Source organism: Ambystoma mexicanum, chromosome 7q, assembly GCF_040938575.1.
Source record: "Ambystoma mexicanum isolate Mex_15411 chromosome 7q, UKY_AmexF1_1, whole genome shotgun sequence".
Lineage (NCBI taxonomy): Eukaryota > Metazoa > Chordata > Amphibia > Caudata > Ambystomatidae > Ambystoma > Ambystoma mexicanum.
In genome coordinates this window covers 691,494,724-691,515,175 of record NC_090941.1, presented here as the reverse complement: position 1 = coordinate 691,515,175, position 20,452 = coordinate 691,494,724, and the positions used below count along the sequence as shown (strand labels likewise).

General features: G+C 42.8%; 1 protein-coding gene across 5 annotated transcripts in view; it reads left to right on the top strand.

Annotated features, from left to right (window-relative positions):
• SGCG (sarcoglycan gamma) overlaps positions 1-20,452 on the top strand; it is a 1,266,244-nt gene that overhangs the window by 1,184,344 nt on the left and 61,448 nt on the right. For all 5 annotated transcript variants that reach the window (XM_069639249.1, XM_069639252.1, XM_069639248.1 and 2 more), the window contains 2 exons: positions 9,152-9,224; positions 12,600-12,723. In XM_069639249.1, the coding sequence (XP_069495350.1) occupies positions 9,152-9,224; positions 12,600-12,723 (197 nt within the window). The remainder of the gene's footprint in view (positions 1-9,151; positions 9,225-12,599; positions 12,724-20,452) is intronic.

Sequence of the window (20,452 nt, the reverse complement as noted above, 5' to 3'; positions counted from 1 at the left end):
AGTTCTGAGTTTGGGACTAAACTACTGTCCTTCTGCTAACAATGATTATGTGGACACCAGGATAGATCTGGACCATTTCATAAGAAAGATCCGCCTCAGGAAATTTTTTGCCAACAATATGTGGCAACAAAAGAAAAAGGAAGTACAGACAGGAAAAACAGAGATTACGATTAAGGAAATGGACATACTTACTGATCTTATGGAACTAGAGAAAGGAATGGACATGGAAGAAGAAAACTTATCGACTGATCTTGCAGAGATAGGGATCAGAACTGATTGGATGGCAAAAAGCAATCTGAAATCGAAATCCAAATTCAATCCCACGACAAACGTAGCTAGCACTATTGGTGTATTTCAGAATCTAGTTATAGAAGACTTAAAAAGTTTACGTCGAAAAACTAAAAATGTGAAATTCAAAGATAACTTGACAAGAAATGAAAGAAGAGCATTAAAAGAACTGCAGGAGTTGAAGAACTGCATTATAAAACCCTCAGATAAGGGACACAACATTGTTTTGCAGAAAAAAACAGAATACATTAAAGAGGCGTATAAACAGCTCAACGACACCAAGTGCTACACGAGATTAAAGGATAATCCCATGCCAGCATTAGAACTAACAGTGAAATCCTTCCTAAAGAAATATGAAGAAATGGGTATTATATCGGAAGAAACATATACATTTCTCTATATCAGCAAAGCTATAACTCCGACTATATATTTTTTACCCAAAGTTCATAAGAATCTGCAACAACCCCCGGGGAGACCAATCGTGTGCCTAATAGGCTCAGCATTGGAAAACATATCGAAATACATTGACGAGGTATTGTTCCCTTTTGTGTGCACACTCCCTTCATACATAAAATACACCACTGACTTCCTGTGCAAAATAGAAAATATTCCCTGGGAAAAAGATTATTTGATGGCCACGATGGACGTTGTTTCCCTCTACACGTCGATAGGACATGAGGATGGGAAAACAGCATGCCTACATTATTTGAACACTAAATCTTTGAACTTTCTGAAACACAATGAGATGGTGATGCAAATGATCAATCTATGCCTCACGAACAATGTCTTCCTTTTTAACAATGAATATTTCAAGCAGATGCAAGGGACGGCGATGGGAACAATCTTCGCGCCTTCCTATGCAAACCTCATGATGGGATCGTGGGAAGAACTTGAGGCATGGTCAGATGGGAATCAGGTACATACGCAAAATGTGGTTTTATGGTTAAGATACATCGATGACCTGTTTGTTATCTGGAGAGGTACTGCAAAGGGCTGGTTAGAGTACGTAAAGGAATTGAACCAAAACAAAAAAAACTTAAGATTCACGGAGACTCACAGCCGGACACTAATTACCTTTCTGGACGTCAATATTAGAATTGTGAATGAGAAAATAACTTGCGAGCTGCATCGAAAGAAGATTGGCTCAAATACTCCTCTACACGCACATAGTGGACATCCTAAACATGTGATCTGGAGTGTCCCCTATGGAGAATTTGTGAGACTCAGAAGAAATAATACCACTTTGGAGTCTTACGATAGAGAAAGCAAATTGACGGCAGCAGGTTTCAAGAGGCAGATGTATCCCAAAAAAGTCATTGAGAGAGCCTTCTTGAAAGCCAGAACAATTGAGAGACATACCTTATTAGCTGGAAACAAGAACAAAGACCGATTAGAAGGGGAAAAGAGCACTCGATGCATACTTACCTTTGATAACCAGTCAAAAAATATTAAACACATTTTGCAGAAACACTGGAGCATTTTGCTAACTGACCCAGATCTGGCAAAAAGCCTCAAACCCCATCCCGAAGTCACTTTCAGAAGAAATAGGTCTTTTAAAGATATGCTGGTCCCCAGTTTTATGGCCAAGGAAGAAGAAAAGACAGAAGGAAACTGGTTAACAGTGAAAAAGAAAGGCTTTCATAAATGCACACGCTGTAATATATGTAAATTTGCAATTGACGGCGACACTTTTAAACATCCAGTGAAAGGACACAAAACAGAGATCAAACAACGGATCACCTGTGAAACAGATTATGTAGTCTATGCCCTCACCTGTGCATGCCATAAATACTACATTGGCAGCACAAAATGCAAGTTAAAGATTCGAATACAACAGCATGTGCGAGCCATCACACACAATGATGTGAACTACCCCATGGCTAAACATTTTTATGAATGTCATAACAAAGAAATAGACAGTTTCAAATTCTTTGGTGTGTATAAAATAGAGTTGGGCCCCCGGGGAGGTGATAAGGAGAAGCAGCTGAGACAAAAAGAAACAAGGTGTATACTAGATTTTGAGAGTAAACAGCCCAATGGGCATAATATTGATGAAGAGTTATACACCTTTCTGGGCAGCTAAAGGAATGTTTTTGTCCCCTATTTGGCACATCTCCATTGAAACAGTAACTATATGTTTACTTTGCTTACTTTATGCTATGCAAAATTAGCATTCAAATTCCCTTCACGGTTCCCAAATAATGAATAGGTGCTCCGAAACGATATACGAGATCAAATAGTTGGTTTTAAAGTTTCTGTATTTTAAATAATTTCTAATGGGATTGGTAATTTTGTGTTTGCTTTTGAGCACATTTGTTGCTCTGCACTATTTTCTCTATATATGGGAATGGGGGAGTAGAGAAGGGAAGAAGAAGAGCAAGGAGAGGCTAATTGGGAAGTAGACTTAACTAGAAAAAAATATAGTCTGCAAACCGGATATCAACTTACTAATGTTGTTGTGTATTTGGGGACAATCTTCCATTCATGGCTAGATATATCGAGTATGTTATCTCGATTTCAATTATTATGTTGGAATTGGGATTTCCCTTGCACTAAGTACTTCATTAAATAAATAGATAAACAGGGACCGAGCAGAGATCCAATATTATAAACGATTGGATCCCAGACACTATTATTATAATGAATATAAGACCTAACAGATTTAGGGTGAGCTACAGAGACCCATAATTCGGGGTTTTAGATATTCGTTTATATCCTACTAAGGGAGTTATAGATGGTTTTAATTATGCACTAGTCACTTTAAAATCGGGAAAAAAAAGGGAAAAAAAAGAGAAAAAAGGGAAAAAAAACTTGGGCTGTGAATGTTCCATACTTTTTTAAATCTTTCTCCCCTTTTTTTTTGCCCAGTACGATCAATATATGTTTGAAGTAAAAGACAAAGAGATATTTCATCTCAGCTGCTAATGCACAATGCACTTTAAATTTACCTCTAGTAATAAAATGCTCATTCGAATGAATGTATGTCTGTTAGGCAAATTCACTAGGCAAAGATGTCTGCCATGGTTTTGGCACGTAATGCAGATCACTAAATGTGGCCTTCTTTGATCTCTATGTTGGCTGCCTGCCCACCCCCTCCTTTCCCTCTCTCCTCCTCCTAGCCTCATGTTTTAAAGTGGTGTACGATGGAGAAGGTTTCTGTTGTGAAAAAGCGGCGAGTTGGCCGCGAAACGCGTCACGCCTCGAGTGTTGCACTTGGGAGGACCCACACTGGGGTCATACTCTCTAATTTTGGAAATGGATTTCCATGGTTTTTAAATGCTTTTTTCCCGTGTGGATCAATAAAGGAAGAAAATCAGCAAAACGAAAAACGGTTGGTGTGGAACTTCATTTCCCCCCCCCCCCCTTTCGTTTGCTGTTTGGTGGAAACTGGGCAAGCATGGCTTTATGGAGAGTGCAGCTCGACTTGGCTACTTGAAGGTAGAATTGACAATATATATATATATATATAGCCTGCTTTTTAAGCGACACACACACACGCTGTTACATTTACATAATGTTGAATTCTGCAAAGCTACACAAACGCGTATATCTTGAGAGACAAATGTATAGCCATGATACAGCTTAAAATCAGCTGTACATTTTCTTTTTTCGGCTACTGAACCGAAACTGGAGGAAAAAAAATTGCAAATACAAATTCTTTACATTACTAAAACAGCTTGAATGCATTACATCACACCCTTGTTTCACAATCGTGAGTCATATCTTACACATCAATACGTGATCTTGATATTTCATTCGAATCCTGATGCAACTCATGCTAGTATAAATACCAGTTGTAAGTCTTTCACACACAGGCTATTTCAGCATGCTCTGCATGAAACACTGTGCGCCAGGTCTCTGCAAAGAAAACCTATGACAGCAAAACTTGACCTTCAAAAATAACACATGAATAGGATTCACACGCCAGGCACACAAACGACCATCCCTTCTGCCATATTACAAAACATGTGTTTCATGTTTTTATTATTGATTTGTTTGTGCAGGTTTCTTCTAAAAACCAAGTATACATATCAATCTTAATTTTACACTGTTTATTACTAAACAGACACACAACACATAGCCATACTGACCAGAATATTTTAATACACTACCTGCACCATCTGCTAGGCGTTTTTTAAAGATTTATTTAAGCCACCAAATGGCCGTTTGTTTACACCATCGGGGCCTGTGCAAGAAAGATTCTTTTACACTGTTTATTACTAAAGAAACACACAACACATAGTCATACTGAACAGAATATTTAACACACTACATGCACCAGAACATACACATTTTTGGAGATTTATTTAACAGTTGGATAGTTTGACCTACAGTCCAAGCATATGGTTAAAACATGCATGCTAGCCCAGTCTTAAGGAGCGCTGCACACCTCTCTCCGGAGCTCCTTCTGTATATATACACTTCGCTTCTATGGGGAGGTCGTATAACTACATCATCTCCACAACGCCCCTGGTGCACCATGACACATTTCAGATCAAAAGCGTCCCTGCCGACCCCACATCGCCCCCTAATGTCACATGTTAATGCCTGCAAAATCTCTCAGCGCCCTGTAAACACTATACCCCACTTCTTGGGTCTTGGGGACATACCTGGGGAGGGTCAAACACACCATCTACACCCTTGCTGCCTTCCCACCCCAGAAACCGGTGCAAACAGTACACAAATAGGGCTTCACACAAATGACACAAATGACTACCGAGTCACACCATTTAGCCACAACCGAGAGGGTGGGCCTTCCAGGTGCAACACATCTTGCCACATCCGGGCTAGGCCTTCCAACCATGCAAAACCTCCACCATGGGGGGACCACCATGAGGGCATGACTGGGATATGAGTTAGGGGGACTTCCGGGGCACTGATATGACGTCACATCTAGTGTACCACTTCAGCTACCCCCAGACTTATGGCTCACCCGCACTGCCTCACTTCCAGTGCCGGCCCTTTCACAGAGCCGGGCTTCCGGGTGACCCCGCATGGGGTCACTTCTGGAGTGGGGCTTCCGCTAGGGCAGGACATCCAGGTTAGAGGGTCGTTCCCACCTGTCATGCTGATGAAAGGTATCATATATTACTACTCAGATTCTAAAATGTATTGGAGTAGCAAAACATCCAAAAGCCTGGATAAAAGCATCTTCACCATCATCCAGTCTCCTCACATGTGCCTTCTCTGCCACCTTGAGTTTCCATCACCTGCTGCTGTCAGCCTTCTTCTTTTGGACTCTCTCTGCTTGGTGCACTGAGTGAGACCTTATAAGTGTCACTTTAGGATCTGTAAAGAAATGCTTTTGATCTTCTACGTATATGCAAAGCATGGAAAGGTAAAACAGGGCACACCCTTTGTTTCTGTGCCTCAGCATTGTATAGCATTGTATTCATAGTTAGCTAAGCTCTCTAGACCACTGGACCACTAGGGTAAAGTCTGGGTAGAAGCAAATCGTGTTGTTGTCATGCCATATGGCTTGCTTCTCCTTTGCTATCTGGGGAGCCACATTCCAATCCCTGTAGTCTACGATGGAGAATGGTGGCATCCCAGGATGGGAACCAGGGTTCCAAAGACTGATGGGCATGCTCCACCTAAGCACTGCTGAGAAGCTTCATGGCACCGTGAGGCAATAAACAGAGCATAACCACAGAGCCAAATGGTAGAGAGTAGGATATAGGGGTCATTCAAAAGGAACCTTGTCATTTCCCTGTGAAAGATCAGATGGCCCTGAACAGCAGGAAGTGTTAAAGAGAGGTCAATCTATGGAGAAAACTATGTGCCCCGCCATCTTCTTTTCATGCTGAACAGGCACAGGGTAAAGGTTGGCAAGGCTGAGACTTCTCACTTCAAAAAGCTGGCATGCGTTCATGGAAAAGGGGATGAGCCACCTTCCGGGTCTTAAAGGGTATGTGTTCAGGTGCTCAGAATCAATATGAAGATCGCTAAACTGCAGTAATGGGATTCCTGCGACTCAGCCACAGTACGCTGTGTTCTGAAAATGGCTGCAAACACTGAATGAGAAAGTCGAGTTACCCCAAATAGACGACAGTGGCCTAAACTAATTGGGATAAGACCAAAGCATGTATTGCTACTCTCTAGGTGGGGGGGCATAGTAGGGTGTAGATCCTTCTCAAACGTTTAAGAAAAAAAAAACACCTTTGAAGCCTAAGTGATTTGTGGTACTATAGACAAGGAAAAGTCCAGTAATTAGAGATCTTGGAGCTGTGTGCGCCAGGCGAGGCTCAGGCTGGGCTGAGCAAAAACACGAGCTCTGGGGCTGACACCTCTGCTCCACAATGGCTGCCCACCTGCCTTGGCAGCCCAAAGAACGTTTCACATGCTTGCTCACAGGCAGGGAAGGAATTTGACCAGAGCAAGACGGAGCTGTGCTCCTGCAAAAACTGTCTTGCGGAGTGTCGCTTTGTGTAGACATGAGGCCCAGATATGCAACAACTTTATAAACTGCATTTGGAAGTCGTCCATTGGTCACCAGGATAGCCCAAACTCAATCAAGGAAATGATCCAAAGCTTTATATATGTCTGGTGCTCTGCACACATTTTACTGTCATGGTGACTATTCTGGCAGATGAAATGGGCGCCAAACTGCATGCTCAGAAGGAATGCATATTTAAATTACTTTAATTAGATCACAAACAACTTTGATACATTTTTGGTTATTCTCATGTTCCCAAAATACGCTTTGTTTTTATGCAGAGCAGCAAGGATCACCCTCTCACAATTCCCCCCACCACCACTCCCCCGCACAATACCCCAGCCCCCACGCACGGGAGGGAGCGAGGGGGCAGTACCCCCGGTACATTGTGTCCTTTTCAAGCACTACTCACAGGTCACGTTTTGAACAAAAAAGAAGCTTTATTGGCATGCTGCATAACTTCTTGTCCTGCCATTCACAAAAACTCCCGATTTGCTGCGGCAAGACAGGGAGTTAACGGATCAGCCTTAAAAGGGCTGATGGAAGAGGGTTTTGCCCGTCCTGCTAACCCGAAGCATTGTCAGTAGACTGGAAACAAAAGTTTATCTGTAGACTTGCCTTCCCCATGACACCGTGGGCACCGCAGATCGGTTGTGTTTTGAGCATGTCTCACCACTTGATGGCAGCAGATCAGCAAAGTTCGACCATGCCAAACTAAAGGCTGAAAACACAACTTCTGCATTGCAAATTCCGAGGTCTTAAGTTCAGTTAACTACCAGAAAGAACATTCTGTAGAATGAACGCATGCTTATTAAAACGGAAGGGCTGCACGTTTCCTGTTTTTCTTTTTAGTTTTTCAGAATGTTAAACTTAAAATGTGGCCGTTTTTGGTGGAAATTATGCGTCTAATTGGGATGATGCATTATAATAAGTTATTAATAATATTTCATCGGTTAAACCTCAAGCACTGTACGACAGTTCATCTCTCTTGAGTGGATGCAGTCACTGATATCGCTCCTGCATCCGAGTGCTTCACACACTATGCATGCAGCCCAGGACACGTCTTATCTTCAAGAAACTCCCCAGGAGGGAACCCCAAAGATATGGGGGCCGATTCACAAACAAGTTACCAGGAGAACTCTGACTTGCTCATGAAGAGGGAAAGAGGGAGAGGGAAAACATTCGATTCACAAAGTTGTTGCCACGTGTAACGTCGGCTTTGCTTCACCCAACTTACTCCTCTCTTTCCCAGGTGCAATTTAGGAGTACACTAGAGTTATTTATGGGTACCTCTTTGCAAATAGAGCCCTCTCTCTCTCTCTCTCTTCCCCCCTCTCTCTCTCTTTCTTTCTCTCTTTTGTTCTCCCACTCTCTCTCTGTCTCTGTCTCTCTCTCTCTCTCCCTCTTTCTCTCTCTCTCTCTCTCTCTCTCTCTCTCTCTCTGTCTAGAAAGCCAAGAGTAAGTCAGAGTTGCTACTAGTCACTTGCCCCATAGTGTGGCGAGATTGTTGGGCAGCTTCCAAGACGTTCAGGGTGGTATGCACTATACATATTCAATGACATCTGAGTGCAGGCCTAGAGCAGACTGGGTAAGTGTACAGTCTGTGCAAAGTATCAAATAGCGTCACAATTATCACTACCATTGTACCATTGTTCTTCCCACTTCAATGTACATGCCGAAAAAAAATAATATTTGAAATTGCCTTTACTGTGCCTTTCTCAAACATTTAGTACAGATATGGCTGACAAACACAAGTGGCACACAGTACCAAGTGTTATTTAGTAATAAAATTGAGTCTTAAGGTGTGATCAAAATAGGGACGAGGGAACCCATTTGATTTCTTTACTCCACCCATTCTGGTTTCTCATGGCACAACCTAGCCAAAGGTCCCAACTCTTACAGATGTCCCTGAATGTCCTCCCTAATATGCACACAAGCGCCTCTCTCAGGCAGCTGCACTCCTGCGGGTCACTGCCATACAGATCCAGAATTGCACTGCTGCCACGCTGAGGCATGCAGCTGAGTAGGTCCGCCGCCCTGTCCTCCCTGCTCACTGTACGCCGGACACAAGCTAACTCAAGAGTTTGCAAGCCAGGACACAATATCAGAACCAGCCACATACACTCCAGCTAACCCGGTAAGGAGACAGGAACAGGAACGCAACTAAGCTGCATCGCCTGTCCATGGTGCGCGGCGTTTTGTTGCCTTAGAAGCTTTTAACGGGAGGTTGTTCAGCCTCATCTGATGCGCTCACAATTCATAAAGTGTTGCTTTCAATTCCTGTATTGCGCAAGTTTTATGGTGTGTTTCTGGGCCGTGTCATTCCTTTTCACTGCATTTGCTATGGTCACTGGGGGGTCCTCAAGTACTAGGCATTAACAACCTCAGATTTCAATTATTCAGGTATTCTTTTGAATTACTTTTTAGGACCGGAAGGTGCTCTTTTTGAACACTCAGTGGAGACACCCCTTGTGAAGGCTGACCCATTCAAGCAGCTAAGGTAAGTACTTAAAGCATTTATGTTAAGACGCCTGGCCAAGATTTGGCAAATGTTTTCCCAGCACTTGATCCTTTGGTTAGAAAAAGGCTAGCAGCTTTGGCCATTTTGGATTTTCAACATGTATGAAACTTTGACCAACCATTCTATGTTATTGTTTGAGAACCATTAGGTTGCCCATCACTCATTGTCAAAATTCAGATGAATTTGCAGCACTAAATAAGCCCTTTAATGAAAATAAGTTACATATTGTATGTACATGAAGATTGTTATGCCAAAGGTTTGCCATACATAGTTCAATAGATTTAGTTTCTAAATATCCTGCTGTTTTCATTATTCCTTTTAACAGTGCAATGAAGGCAGAACATCTGAAATTAGGAGCCTGTTGGTGATTGTACATGGCTTTTCCCTATGTTTTTCTAACAATGTATCTTATGAAAACTGGAACTTGGTATCATACAAATTTATTTCTCACTGGAATACTATCAAACTTGTTATCATGCCTTCTCTTTGCCATGATTGTATGTATCTCTCACTGGACATTGTTGGTGGCCATTCACTCACATTCTCCAGTTAAGGACAAGCATGTTTATTGAATATGTATGTTATAAGCTTTGAACCATGCAGTCTGGCATTCAAACATTTAATATAACTATGTTCTTTGTAGGTAAAAGTGTCGTCCCATGCTCAGCCATGCCCTACACATCAGTCAGTAAAGTCTGCTTCACATTTCAATCATTGTTGTGCACATCCCGAGAGCTGTGACATTAGCTACAACACTATAAGTGTGTGTTTGGGGTATGAGATTAAGCTCTGGTGAATTTTTGAATCTTCTCCTAATTTCACAGAAAAAGAAATTCTGCAAATTAAAATGCTATGAATATGGCATGAATGGTTTTAGATTAGTTTTGTAGGAGAATCTTGAAGTTACTAAAACAGTTCAGTGAAAAGTATGACATTGGAGTTAGTTGAGAGAAAGAAAATTAAGTTAGGATTTAGTTGAGGGAGAGGTAGAAGATTAGAATGTTCTTCAATTAGGGAATAGTTGAACAACTAACACATGCTTTGGTTGAGGTAGAGGTCAGCTGTAAAAGGTTTCAAGCTTCTTTTAATGACAAACAAAACCCTCAAATAATTATTTCTATTACAAACAGCCGTCTCCAATCCTGTTTTCTGACCTTCTCTAAAATGAATTCATGCTCTGAGTATTTTGAAGCATGCTTGTCAGTTTTCACCACAGTTTGTAACCTCTCGATCCCTCTACAACTCAGGAAATCTAAGAAACCATATTGTGCTTGTTTTTCTCCTACCCTTAAATCCTTGCCAACAGATTATCGCAAAAAAGAAGAAATCTAACAGAAAAGAATAAATGCTGTTTCTTTGGCAAGTTGCAAAGTTCTTTTATGGACCAACATAACAGCCATCTTTGATGCAAAGGGTGAATTTCTCCAAACCCATATTTAGCATTTCTACAACAGATCTATGATTTATTTAAGAATGTGGATTAATTTCTCTGACCTTCTTGTATTAACACCTCACCAATCGCTTCCCAGAATATAAGTCAATGATATTAATGTGTCCTTTCTGACTAAGATTTCAGATATACAAAGGAAGATATTTTTCAACAAATTTGGTCATTCTTCCTACTCTCTTCCAGCTGCTCTTCTTCCTGAAGATGCCCCTATCTATTGACTCCCATCTGTCTTGTCTGAATATGTCATTGCTCTGCTTTCCTCATTAAAACCATTAACCTTGTTATAATGCTCTCCCAGCGTACATTCCCCCTCTTTGGCCAGACACTACCGCCCCACTTATGGAAAAGTGTATTAATTTAGCTCTCTCTGAATGGTTTTTTCTTCGACTCTTAAGAAGGTTTACATACAAACCCAGCACTTATTCCACATCCTTAAGAATTATCCCCCCGTAGCAACTTACCATGTCTTTATAATTTCCCTAATAGGATTTTCACTGCCCAACTCCGTGCTAAAAAATCTCAGCTTCTTGATACATTGAAGTACGTTTATCGTCCTCTCCGTGGCATTGAGACGGCCCTTGTTTCTGTATGGGGCAGTGTCCTTTTTAGTGCTGGTAAAGGACATTTAACTCTTCGGGTCATGCTGGATTTGCCAGCAGCATTTGGTACCCTAGAGCACACTAGTCTGTGCTCCCACCTCAAGGAGATTGTAGTATTCTCTGATAAGCCGATGTCTTAGTTTTGGTCATTTTTATATTCGAGAACTCGACGAGTTAACATTTGTTTGGACCTCTGCACCATTCCTGAGTGATCACCTCTCCTTTTAATTATTTGTGCCAGGCCTCTCCGCTTATTTCTCTATGAAAGGGGCCCCCAATTTCACTCTTACGCCAATGATATCCAAATCTATATAAAAATGTATTCTCCCCTCTGGTGATCACGCTTTTTTGACTGATGCCACCTTTGGAAATCATTCTTCTTTGCCAAACAAAACTTCTCACAGATCCTTCGATATAGCCTCCTCCTCCAAACATCTGGAGTTCTGATACTGCTGTAGCCAAATCAGTCAAGGACCGGAGGATCTACTGAGAGACCGATCTGAGCTTCAATAGACACATTTGCAAGATGGTGAAGACCTACATTTTTAGGCTGTGGCATCTTCGGCCACCTTGCCCCTTCCTTGTCCTATCCAATGTGGCCACCATTACTGGTGCCTTTATAAACTCCAAATTAGAGAATGCAAATGCATTGTACCTTGACAGCCTGGACTACCAGCTGAAGCATTTGCAACTCATTCAAAATGCAACCATTCCCTTAATTCCAAACCTTCTAACTTTAATTCATGGTCCAAAGCATGTAAGGCAGTGCACTGGCTTCTGAAATGCCCTTCTGTTACTGCCCCTATAGCAAGCAAGATGAGGGTGACGCTTTACAGCCATTGGTCCTCATTTATGTAATGCCCTTCCTTACACCATTTGGGTTCTTACTGCGGCCTTATGGAAAGCTCAGAAGACCTTTTATTCTGCTGACCCACCCCTAACCTGATTGTATATTCTATTCAATTACATCTGCGACCATGTTTATTCTATTTGGTATCTCCTGACTTGCGTGCTACAAATATTACCAATCAATCAATTGATCATTAAAATGTGGACATTGGAAATTAAATCATACATTCTGAAACATATTTTATTAGTGATAATGCAAACAATGGGGATAATAATGTGTCGTTAGAATGAATGTATAGATTGATATTTTTGGTGCTGCGCATATGATGACAAGTCTAACCTCCAATTCTCAAAGTCAAACAGATAGTTTTTTTTTATTTGACCATTATAAATTAGTGAAACCATATGCAACCACAGATTAGAATATGTGCTAGATATTTCGATATTTTCTTTCAGATTAGAATCTCCAACTAGATCACTGACCATGGATGCCCCAAGAGGAGTCCACATAAAAGCGCAAGGAGGAAACATTGAAGTTCTCTCTCATATGGACATCAATTTGCAAAGCAGTGATGGGACGGTGAGTAGAATTAAATCTCTATTTTAAGTACCATGGAGTATCAATTTAAAATGGAGGATTTGGGTTTACAGATGTTTTAGAGTAACATGTGATTTTTCTTCCCCTTTGTCATCTGAGTCTGAGATAATATTGTATATGTTTTTTACAAACCTACATTAATATCAAAGACAAGATACGTCTAAGGTTTCCTATGCCAGTTGTATCTATTGGCAAACATGTGGGCATGATCCTCAATGTGTGTGTGCTAGAGACAACTTGGAAGTATTTCTGAGCGTGGCTTTGCTGTCAGTCAGCTGTTTCATCATAGAGAGTATGCCTGCAATAGCCCGAATGTACCTGTTTTTTGGCTTGGTCCATCGTACTTTCTCCCATCCTCGTTTCCAGTACTTTTAGGAAAAACCTTCCTAATACACTTTAATATGTGTTTTGGATCCTGTAGGAGTGGGTAGCACCCTGCAGAAATGGTCATATTATATTTATTTGAAGGATCCTTCTGCTCCTCGTTAGAAATTGAATGTTCTTTCTATTTCATGTAGATCACTTAAAACAGGACTAATATGTGTAAGTCCCTGCAGAGGAATGCCCTGACCTTCAGGTCTGCAGATGTCATTTTAAAAGTGTTAACAATGTTTTAAAGATGTCACGAATACCCAGTGAAATAGTATGTTCTTCTATTTTTATGGGTGCTGGCAAAATCTGGATGTGAATTAAGAGCTAAGAGGGACAGACACCTGCTTTTATGGAAATATAGTGTGGCTACAGGAGGAATGAAGGATGCAAGGATGGTAATCTGATAATGTAATGTCATCATGAAGGCCACTATTAGGTCAAGGGAGTTCCACTTCAGGTTTCCATTGCATGTGATAGCCCGAGTTGGAAGCCAGCGGCAGGTGGCAGGTGGCTAATCCATCCATTCATAGGTCAATCACCAAGTCAACCTTCCTAATACCTGATCTCAACTCTTCCCAAAATGCCTTCACAATCTCGTAAACCCTACACCCAACATATTTGAAACCTTCCCCTACTCTGCAATAGGAGAGCCATATAAAAATGTTATGTATATTAGGCACCTCAGATAAAGGGGCATAAAGGGGCCTAGAACATTTACCTCAAGCAGTAATCCCACAATATTTGCGCCCCTAAAACAGGGCTGATGGAAATATTACTGGTGTGCTGGAGAATAGATCTGCTCCTTATGGCATTTGACCCACATATCAATAGATAACCACTTCCATTAACATCCTGCTAGACCTCTGGAACTCAGGGAAGTATCTTTAATGCAGAAGGGGCTAAAAAACTCAAAGTATTAATATGGAGATGAGTCAAGAGAGGAGTAAGCTCAAAAAAATGTGGGAAATGTATACAGAGCTAAAGGTGAAAAGGTGCAAAAGCGTTAAGATCCATGATTACAATACAATCTTTTAGATGGAAGAAATTAGTATACAGTTTGAGCAAAAATCCGTTTGTAAGAAAAATGAATACCAATCACCTTGAGGGCAGGAGTCAGAATCTTTGCAAAACTCGCACAGTGCAAAAGGGTAGGTTTGCAAATGGCAAACTAGAATTCGAAATCTATCAATTGACTAAGTAAAGCAGCATTCACCATTGTTGGCTGCCATTCTCACATTGCAAACTCCTGGATCTTTGCGGCTCGCAAGGGAACTGAGCTTGAGGATGCAGAGCATTGACGGTTACCAACTGCTCTGGCCATGCAGCAACATTTTGCAAAGATAATTGTGGATTCCTTTTATATGTTACAAATCCTGGTATTGTGTTTTCAATACCAGCACTTTTGCATTGCCACGGATTGCAGATGCATAACCAGTTAATACATTGAACCTTGCTTTGTGGAAGAAAAGGAATCGTTCTGGAGTTCTTCACTACTGGTGAATATCATTATCAGCACATATAAATTCTGGGATTTCGGAATCTTGCTTGATATTCATTATAGAGAGAATTCCATTATACAATATTGCCATGGCTGAGACAATGCAACATAGTATGCCAGGATAGAGAGACTTGAAGAGCCAACGAAGGTGCTTCAACATTGATCATGGAGACACAAAAGAAAGGGGCGTGTGGTAGACCATAGGCGAAGTGGCAAGAGCCGAATAGAGAATTAACCAATGTGGTGTTCACCAGAGACTTAATCTACCGCCTGGAAGGGAACAAGGAAAAAGTCACAGGCCTGATTCAAGTATGAGCTTCGATAATGCAATTTGATGCAACAGGCATACAAATTGTGATTATTACAGCAACATCAAAACCCTTTTCTGATTCAGCTACGCAATTCGATTCCACAACAGCCCTGGCATGGGGGGCACTATTAAACTAAATCCAAGATGGAAGCTCTGCCCTAGAGCTCCAACAGCCTGGCGCCCTTAACAGCTGGAAATCGCTACTAATATCGTGCTAATTGCCATATACATGATCACAAGCACCCCTAAGTGTGCATTGCCCCGATCCGTAATTTGGGTTTGGTGTGTGCCCCTTGACTGAGTATCCGACGTTCACAGCTGCGGCACGCCACAGAGCCTGGGGAAGAAAATGATAGCTGCACTGTCTGCAGCGTTTGGCTGATCGCCTACCTGTGCTCCGTGCAGCCACACCAATGAGACAAGACACAGAGTGAAGTGGGACCCTGTGACAGTGATAGACAGGAGATTGCAAGCCTACCCCTGATGCCTCCTACACTGTCAGCGAGTTCCATGCTGATGTGCCTGCAAAGGTGGACGTGCTGAGGCACAACTTGTGGTTAGGGGAGAAGCAAGTAAGCCTGGATGGAGCTACCTAGCTTACCTAGGGACCCTACCTGCAGAAATGAGACGTCATCACTGGCTGATCCAGGTTTGTGGCAGGGAGAAACGAAGACATCGGTGGGATTATTCCTGATGGCTGTGCAATGGCTCTAGGCTCTACCTGAGGGCTACTACTGTGACGAGGAGCTGATAATCCATAGCCTTGCCAGAACCCAAAGCACTGTATGCTTGCTCTGATGTGGGAAACATGCAGCAATCCAGGTATTTATTAGCAGGGACTATAACAGGGAGTTTACGGGAACCAGTTTGGAAGCAGCTTTAGGGGCTGGTTGATGCTGAGTGAGTAGTTTCACAATGATTGCAATCCGTTTTTTGGCCTGCTTTATGTACTCTATTGGAGTGGTGTGAGTGTTTTTTCAATTGTTTTTGGTGAGCACTGTGTGCTAATCTGGTGGGTTTGTCTAGTGTTTGTGGCCTTTTGACCCTGTTTTCTCTGTACTGGCCTGAATCCAGAGGGTGCAATCTGTGGTTTGTAGTCCTTTGTTTGTGTCTGGCCTTTTCCCAGACCCACCCCCCCTCTTACAATTGGTTTGAAAAGTCAGGTGTGTTTGTGCTTTGGCTCCAGCAGCCATTTCCCACTTGCTTTGTGGACTGCCATGAGGAAGGATGTGGCAGGGGAACCAATTTGAAAGCGGCTTTAGCAGCTGGTTGATGCTGAGTGAGTAGTTTCACAATGATTGTAATCTATTTTTGGCCTGCATTATGTACTCTATTGGAGTGGTGTGAGTGTTCTTTCAATAGTTGTTGGTCTGGTGGGTTTGTCTAGTGTTTTTGTTGCCTTTTGACCATGTTTTTCTGTGCTGGCCTGCATCCAGAGGGTGCAGTCCATGGGTTGTAGTCCTTTGTTTGTGTCTGGCCTTTTCCCAGTCCCACCGTCCCCTCTTGCAATTGGTTGGAAAAGTCAGGTGTGTTTGAGCTTTGGCTCCAGCAGCCATTTTCCACTTGCTTTGTGGACTGCCATGAGGAAGGATGTGGTAGAGGAACCAGTTTGGAAGCAGCTTTAGGGGCTGGTTGATGCTGAGTGAGTAGTTTCACAATGATTATAATCCGCTGCTTGGCCTGCTTTATGTACTCTATTGGAATGGTGTGAGTGTTTGTTTTTGGTGAGCACTGTGTGCTAATCTGGTGGGTTTGTCTAGTGTTTTTGTGGCCTTTTGACCCTGTTTTTCTGTGCTGGCCTGCATCCATAGGGTGCATTCCGTGGTTGTAGTTCTTTGTTTGTGTCTGGCCTTTTCCCAGTCCCACCCTCCCCTCTTGCAATTGGTTGGAAAAGTCAGGTGTGTTTGTGCTTTGGCTCTAGCAGCCATTTTCCACTTGCTTTGTGGACTGCCATGAGGAAGGATGTAGCAGGGGAACCAGTTTGGAAGCAGCTTTAGGGGCTGGTTGATGCTGCGTGAGAAGTTTCACTGTGTGTCACATGTTTACCCTATCCATCCTGTCGCTTTATATACGTATGCCGCTATGTATGCCCCTGGTCCTACTCTCGTGCTTGGTCGCAGGCGCTTTACTGATAACCACCATATCACACTACTATGCTTACTCTCTCCTATACACTATCATTCAACTAGAAAACAGCTATGCTATGACACATTCGGCCTAGCAGTTCTCATACTAACATGACCCCACGAACACCTCATCATCCTAATAAAACACAGCTAGCTGAGAACATACCGGCTAGCTTAGGTGTCTTCTCAGGCCTAACGCAGCCAGAATTCAGTCTGGGTGTCCACCCTCCAGACTAAACACATCCAACTGATTTCCTCAGCACCACACCTACTGCTAAGAAGTGGCTATCATGCAACAACCACACCAGCTGCACACATATCCGTTGCACCCACACACCAGACTACACTCTCTCTCTCTCTCTACTGACTTGAACTGGGGTTCCTGAGGGCGCTCAACCTTCCAGGGCTTTGAGGTCAAACTAATGATACATAAGGCACTACATAAATGCCAAGTAACATAACATAACATTATAACTCACTCCCCACCTACTCCACTGCCTGACTCAAACACCACAGAGAGACGTGGTGGGACATCTTTGGAGCTGTTGCTTGGTTTGCTTGGTGTTCCACTGCATGCAATTACAGCATTACGTTGGGCCACCTACCCGCAAGAAATACTGGTGCATTCTAAATCGAAAAGATGATGGGCAATGCGAAAATAACAGTGCTCCATAAACCTATATGCCAAGATTACCCTGAAAATATTGGACACTGCAGGGTCTACCGTGGACATGGACTCCACCGCTGCACCTGTTGAGCTCACCGAAACCCAGCAAATGATGGTCTGCATGCAAGAGGGGAACTCAGCAGTGCATATCAAACTCGATGACATCACAAGCACAATTGAATCTATTAAGGCACAACTGATCAAAGGCTGATGGAAGTGGAGACAAGAGTGGGCATGGTAGAAGATGATGTATCCACTTTAAAGGCTGACGTGCTGACGCTATCCAAGCAGGTCCACATGGTCACCAAAAAGACTGATGAACTCGAATCGCAGTCTCGCCACAATAACATCCAGATTGTTGGTGTGCCTGAGAACAACACAAAAACCTTACCGGAAACATTCATTGAGGATACACTCCTCTTGCTTCTGGGCAACCCCAAGCTCTCACCACAATTTGTAGTGGGGCATGCCCACAGATCCTGGCACCACTGTGCCCAATAATTGCCCGGATCCTTAATTACTGGGACCGAGATGCCATCCTTCGAGCCTCCCGAGGGCAGTGGGATCTCATGGTGGGATCCAATAAGCTACAAATGTACCCCGACCTCTCGGTGGCCATGCAGCAAGAGAGTGTTCCTAGCAGTGAAGAATCATCTACGCGACAGAGGCCTGAAGTATACAATGCTATACCGCGCCAAACTACAAATTGAATGGAGCAGTAAAGTCTACCATTTACACTCTGCCAGAGAAAGCTATGAAGTTCCTGGATGAGAACTTGCCTGCAACATGATTTCAATATTTCATTGCCTAAGTTTGATTAATGTGTCACCCTATTCTCTCCATTGCTACCCCTAGACAGCTGAGTCGCACTTAATATACTAAATTGTTAAAGCAAATGTGATGTGCCGCACTAGGTGCTGTAGCGCCTCAAAGTTTTGTGTTGACATAGGAAGCGTGTGAATACTTGTTCCTTCATATTCCAAAGTCTGTTGTTTGGCCCAGGTCTGTGCCCGGGCATAAGCCTTCACAATGCAATGTTGCAAAAGTGGTTGGGTATGTTATTCCGGGGAATTTGTCTCCTCAGTTTCGAGCGGGATGTGGGTGGGGGTTGGGCTGATGGTGTTGGGGTATTCAAAAATGCACTTGGCTTGTAATCCGATGACATATGTGAGGCTTATGCTCCCTGCAAAGGGTCTAGAAGTGTGATGGCTGAGGAAGCTTTATATGGTGGATGCTAACATGCTCCTAATACTTCAGGGATGGAAGAAGTTACATGTTTGAGCTGGGATGTGAGAGGGCTTGGAAACCCAGTTAAAAGGTAGAAGCTGCTCCTCTATATTGAAAGGCTCAAAGCCAACATTGTATATCTACAGGAGACGCATGCCCTTGCCACGTGTTGCTCAGAATTTGCTAAGAGCTGGGGTAATAATAGATTCTATACTACATATTCCTCACAATTCAGAGGCATAATGATATTAATACACAGATCTCTGCCATTTCAATATCAAAATCTTGATTGACCCATTGGAACGATATGTTCTGCTTTATGGATCATTGGCCAATAGGGAGATACTTCTCCTGAACATCTAGTTTCCCAACATAGATGGCCCCCAGTTCTATACCGAATTCACTGATATGCTAGCTCCTAGTAGGGAGATAATACTCCTCAACTTCTAGTGTCCCAACATAGATGACCCCAGTTCTATACCAAAATCACTGATATGCTAGCTCCTAGTAGGGAGATACTACTCCTGAACATCTAGTATCCCAACATAGATGACCCCCAGTTCTATTCTGAAAATCACTGATTTGCTAGCTCTTTATCCTTGGATACCCGTACTGTGGGGTGGTGATTTTAGTACCATTCTTGATATCTATCTAGATAGGTCCACTCATTGTCATAGGTCCCTCACTAAGGCTGCACACATTATATGCAAAGGGATGGACTCCTTGAACCTGGTGTATGCTTGGAGAGCAATTAATGTGCATGACCAATCTTACTCTTTTTATTCATCAGTTTATGACTCCTTCTCCCGCTTTGGCATGTGGTGAATTTCTGATGTGCCGCTCAGTGGGGTTTCAAAGGTCTGTATGCTCCCCAGGACGTACTCTGACAACTCTCCTGTTCGCATCACTCTGACACTAAGCAGGCTCCCTAGGACGCTCAGTAGCTGGCGCTTTAAGTCACAGGCACTATTAGATGTGGCATTTACGGCTACCATAGATGAACATGTGAAACTGTATTTTGAAAAAAAGTAGACTCTGTGACTTCATCTCACACACTCTGGAATATCTTTATGGTGTACATACGAGAGATTGCCATGGCCACTGAATTTAGTGTCCTCAAGATGATTAGGCGTGATATAAAAAGATGCAAGGAGGGTCTGCATCGTGGACATACGGCTACACCACCTACGGCCACAGATAAAAGACGCAGTTGTCACAACTCTCACCCAAAACTCCCTCTGGGAAACCCATTGGCCAGGTGGAGTCAGGACTCGGGCCTCTAGAGCCTGGCATCCTCTTCAAAAGCCCTCATCGGGCCAGTCCTGGCGCCTATGGCGCCAGGCTCATACACCATGAAAAACAATGTGCTTGGGAACTACTTTATTTTATTGTCAGCCAACATGGAGGCATCCACATAGCTTGGTTCCTAAGAACCAAGCTATGCGGTCTAGTGTTTCGGGTGTGGCAGCCTAGGGACTACTTTACCTGGACTATTTTGTTTGGGCTATTTA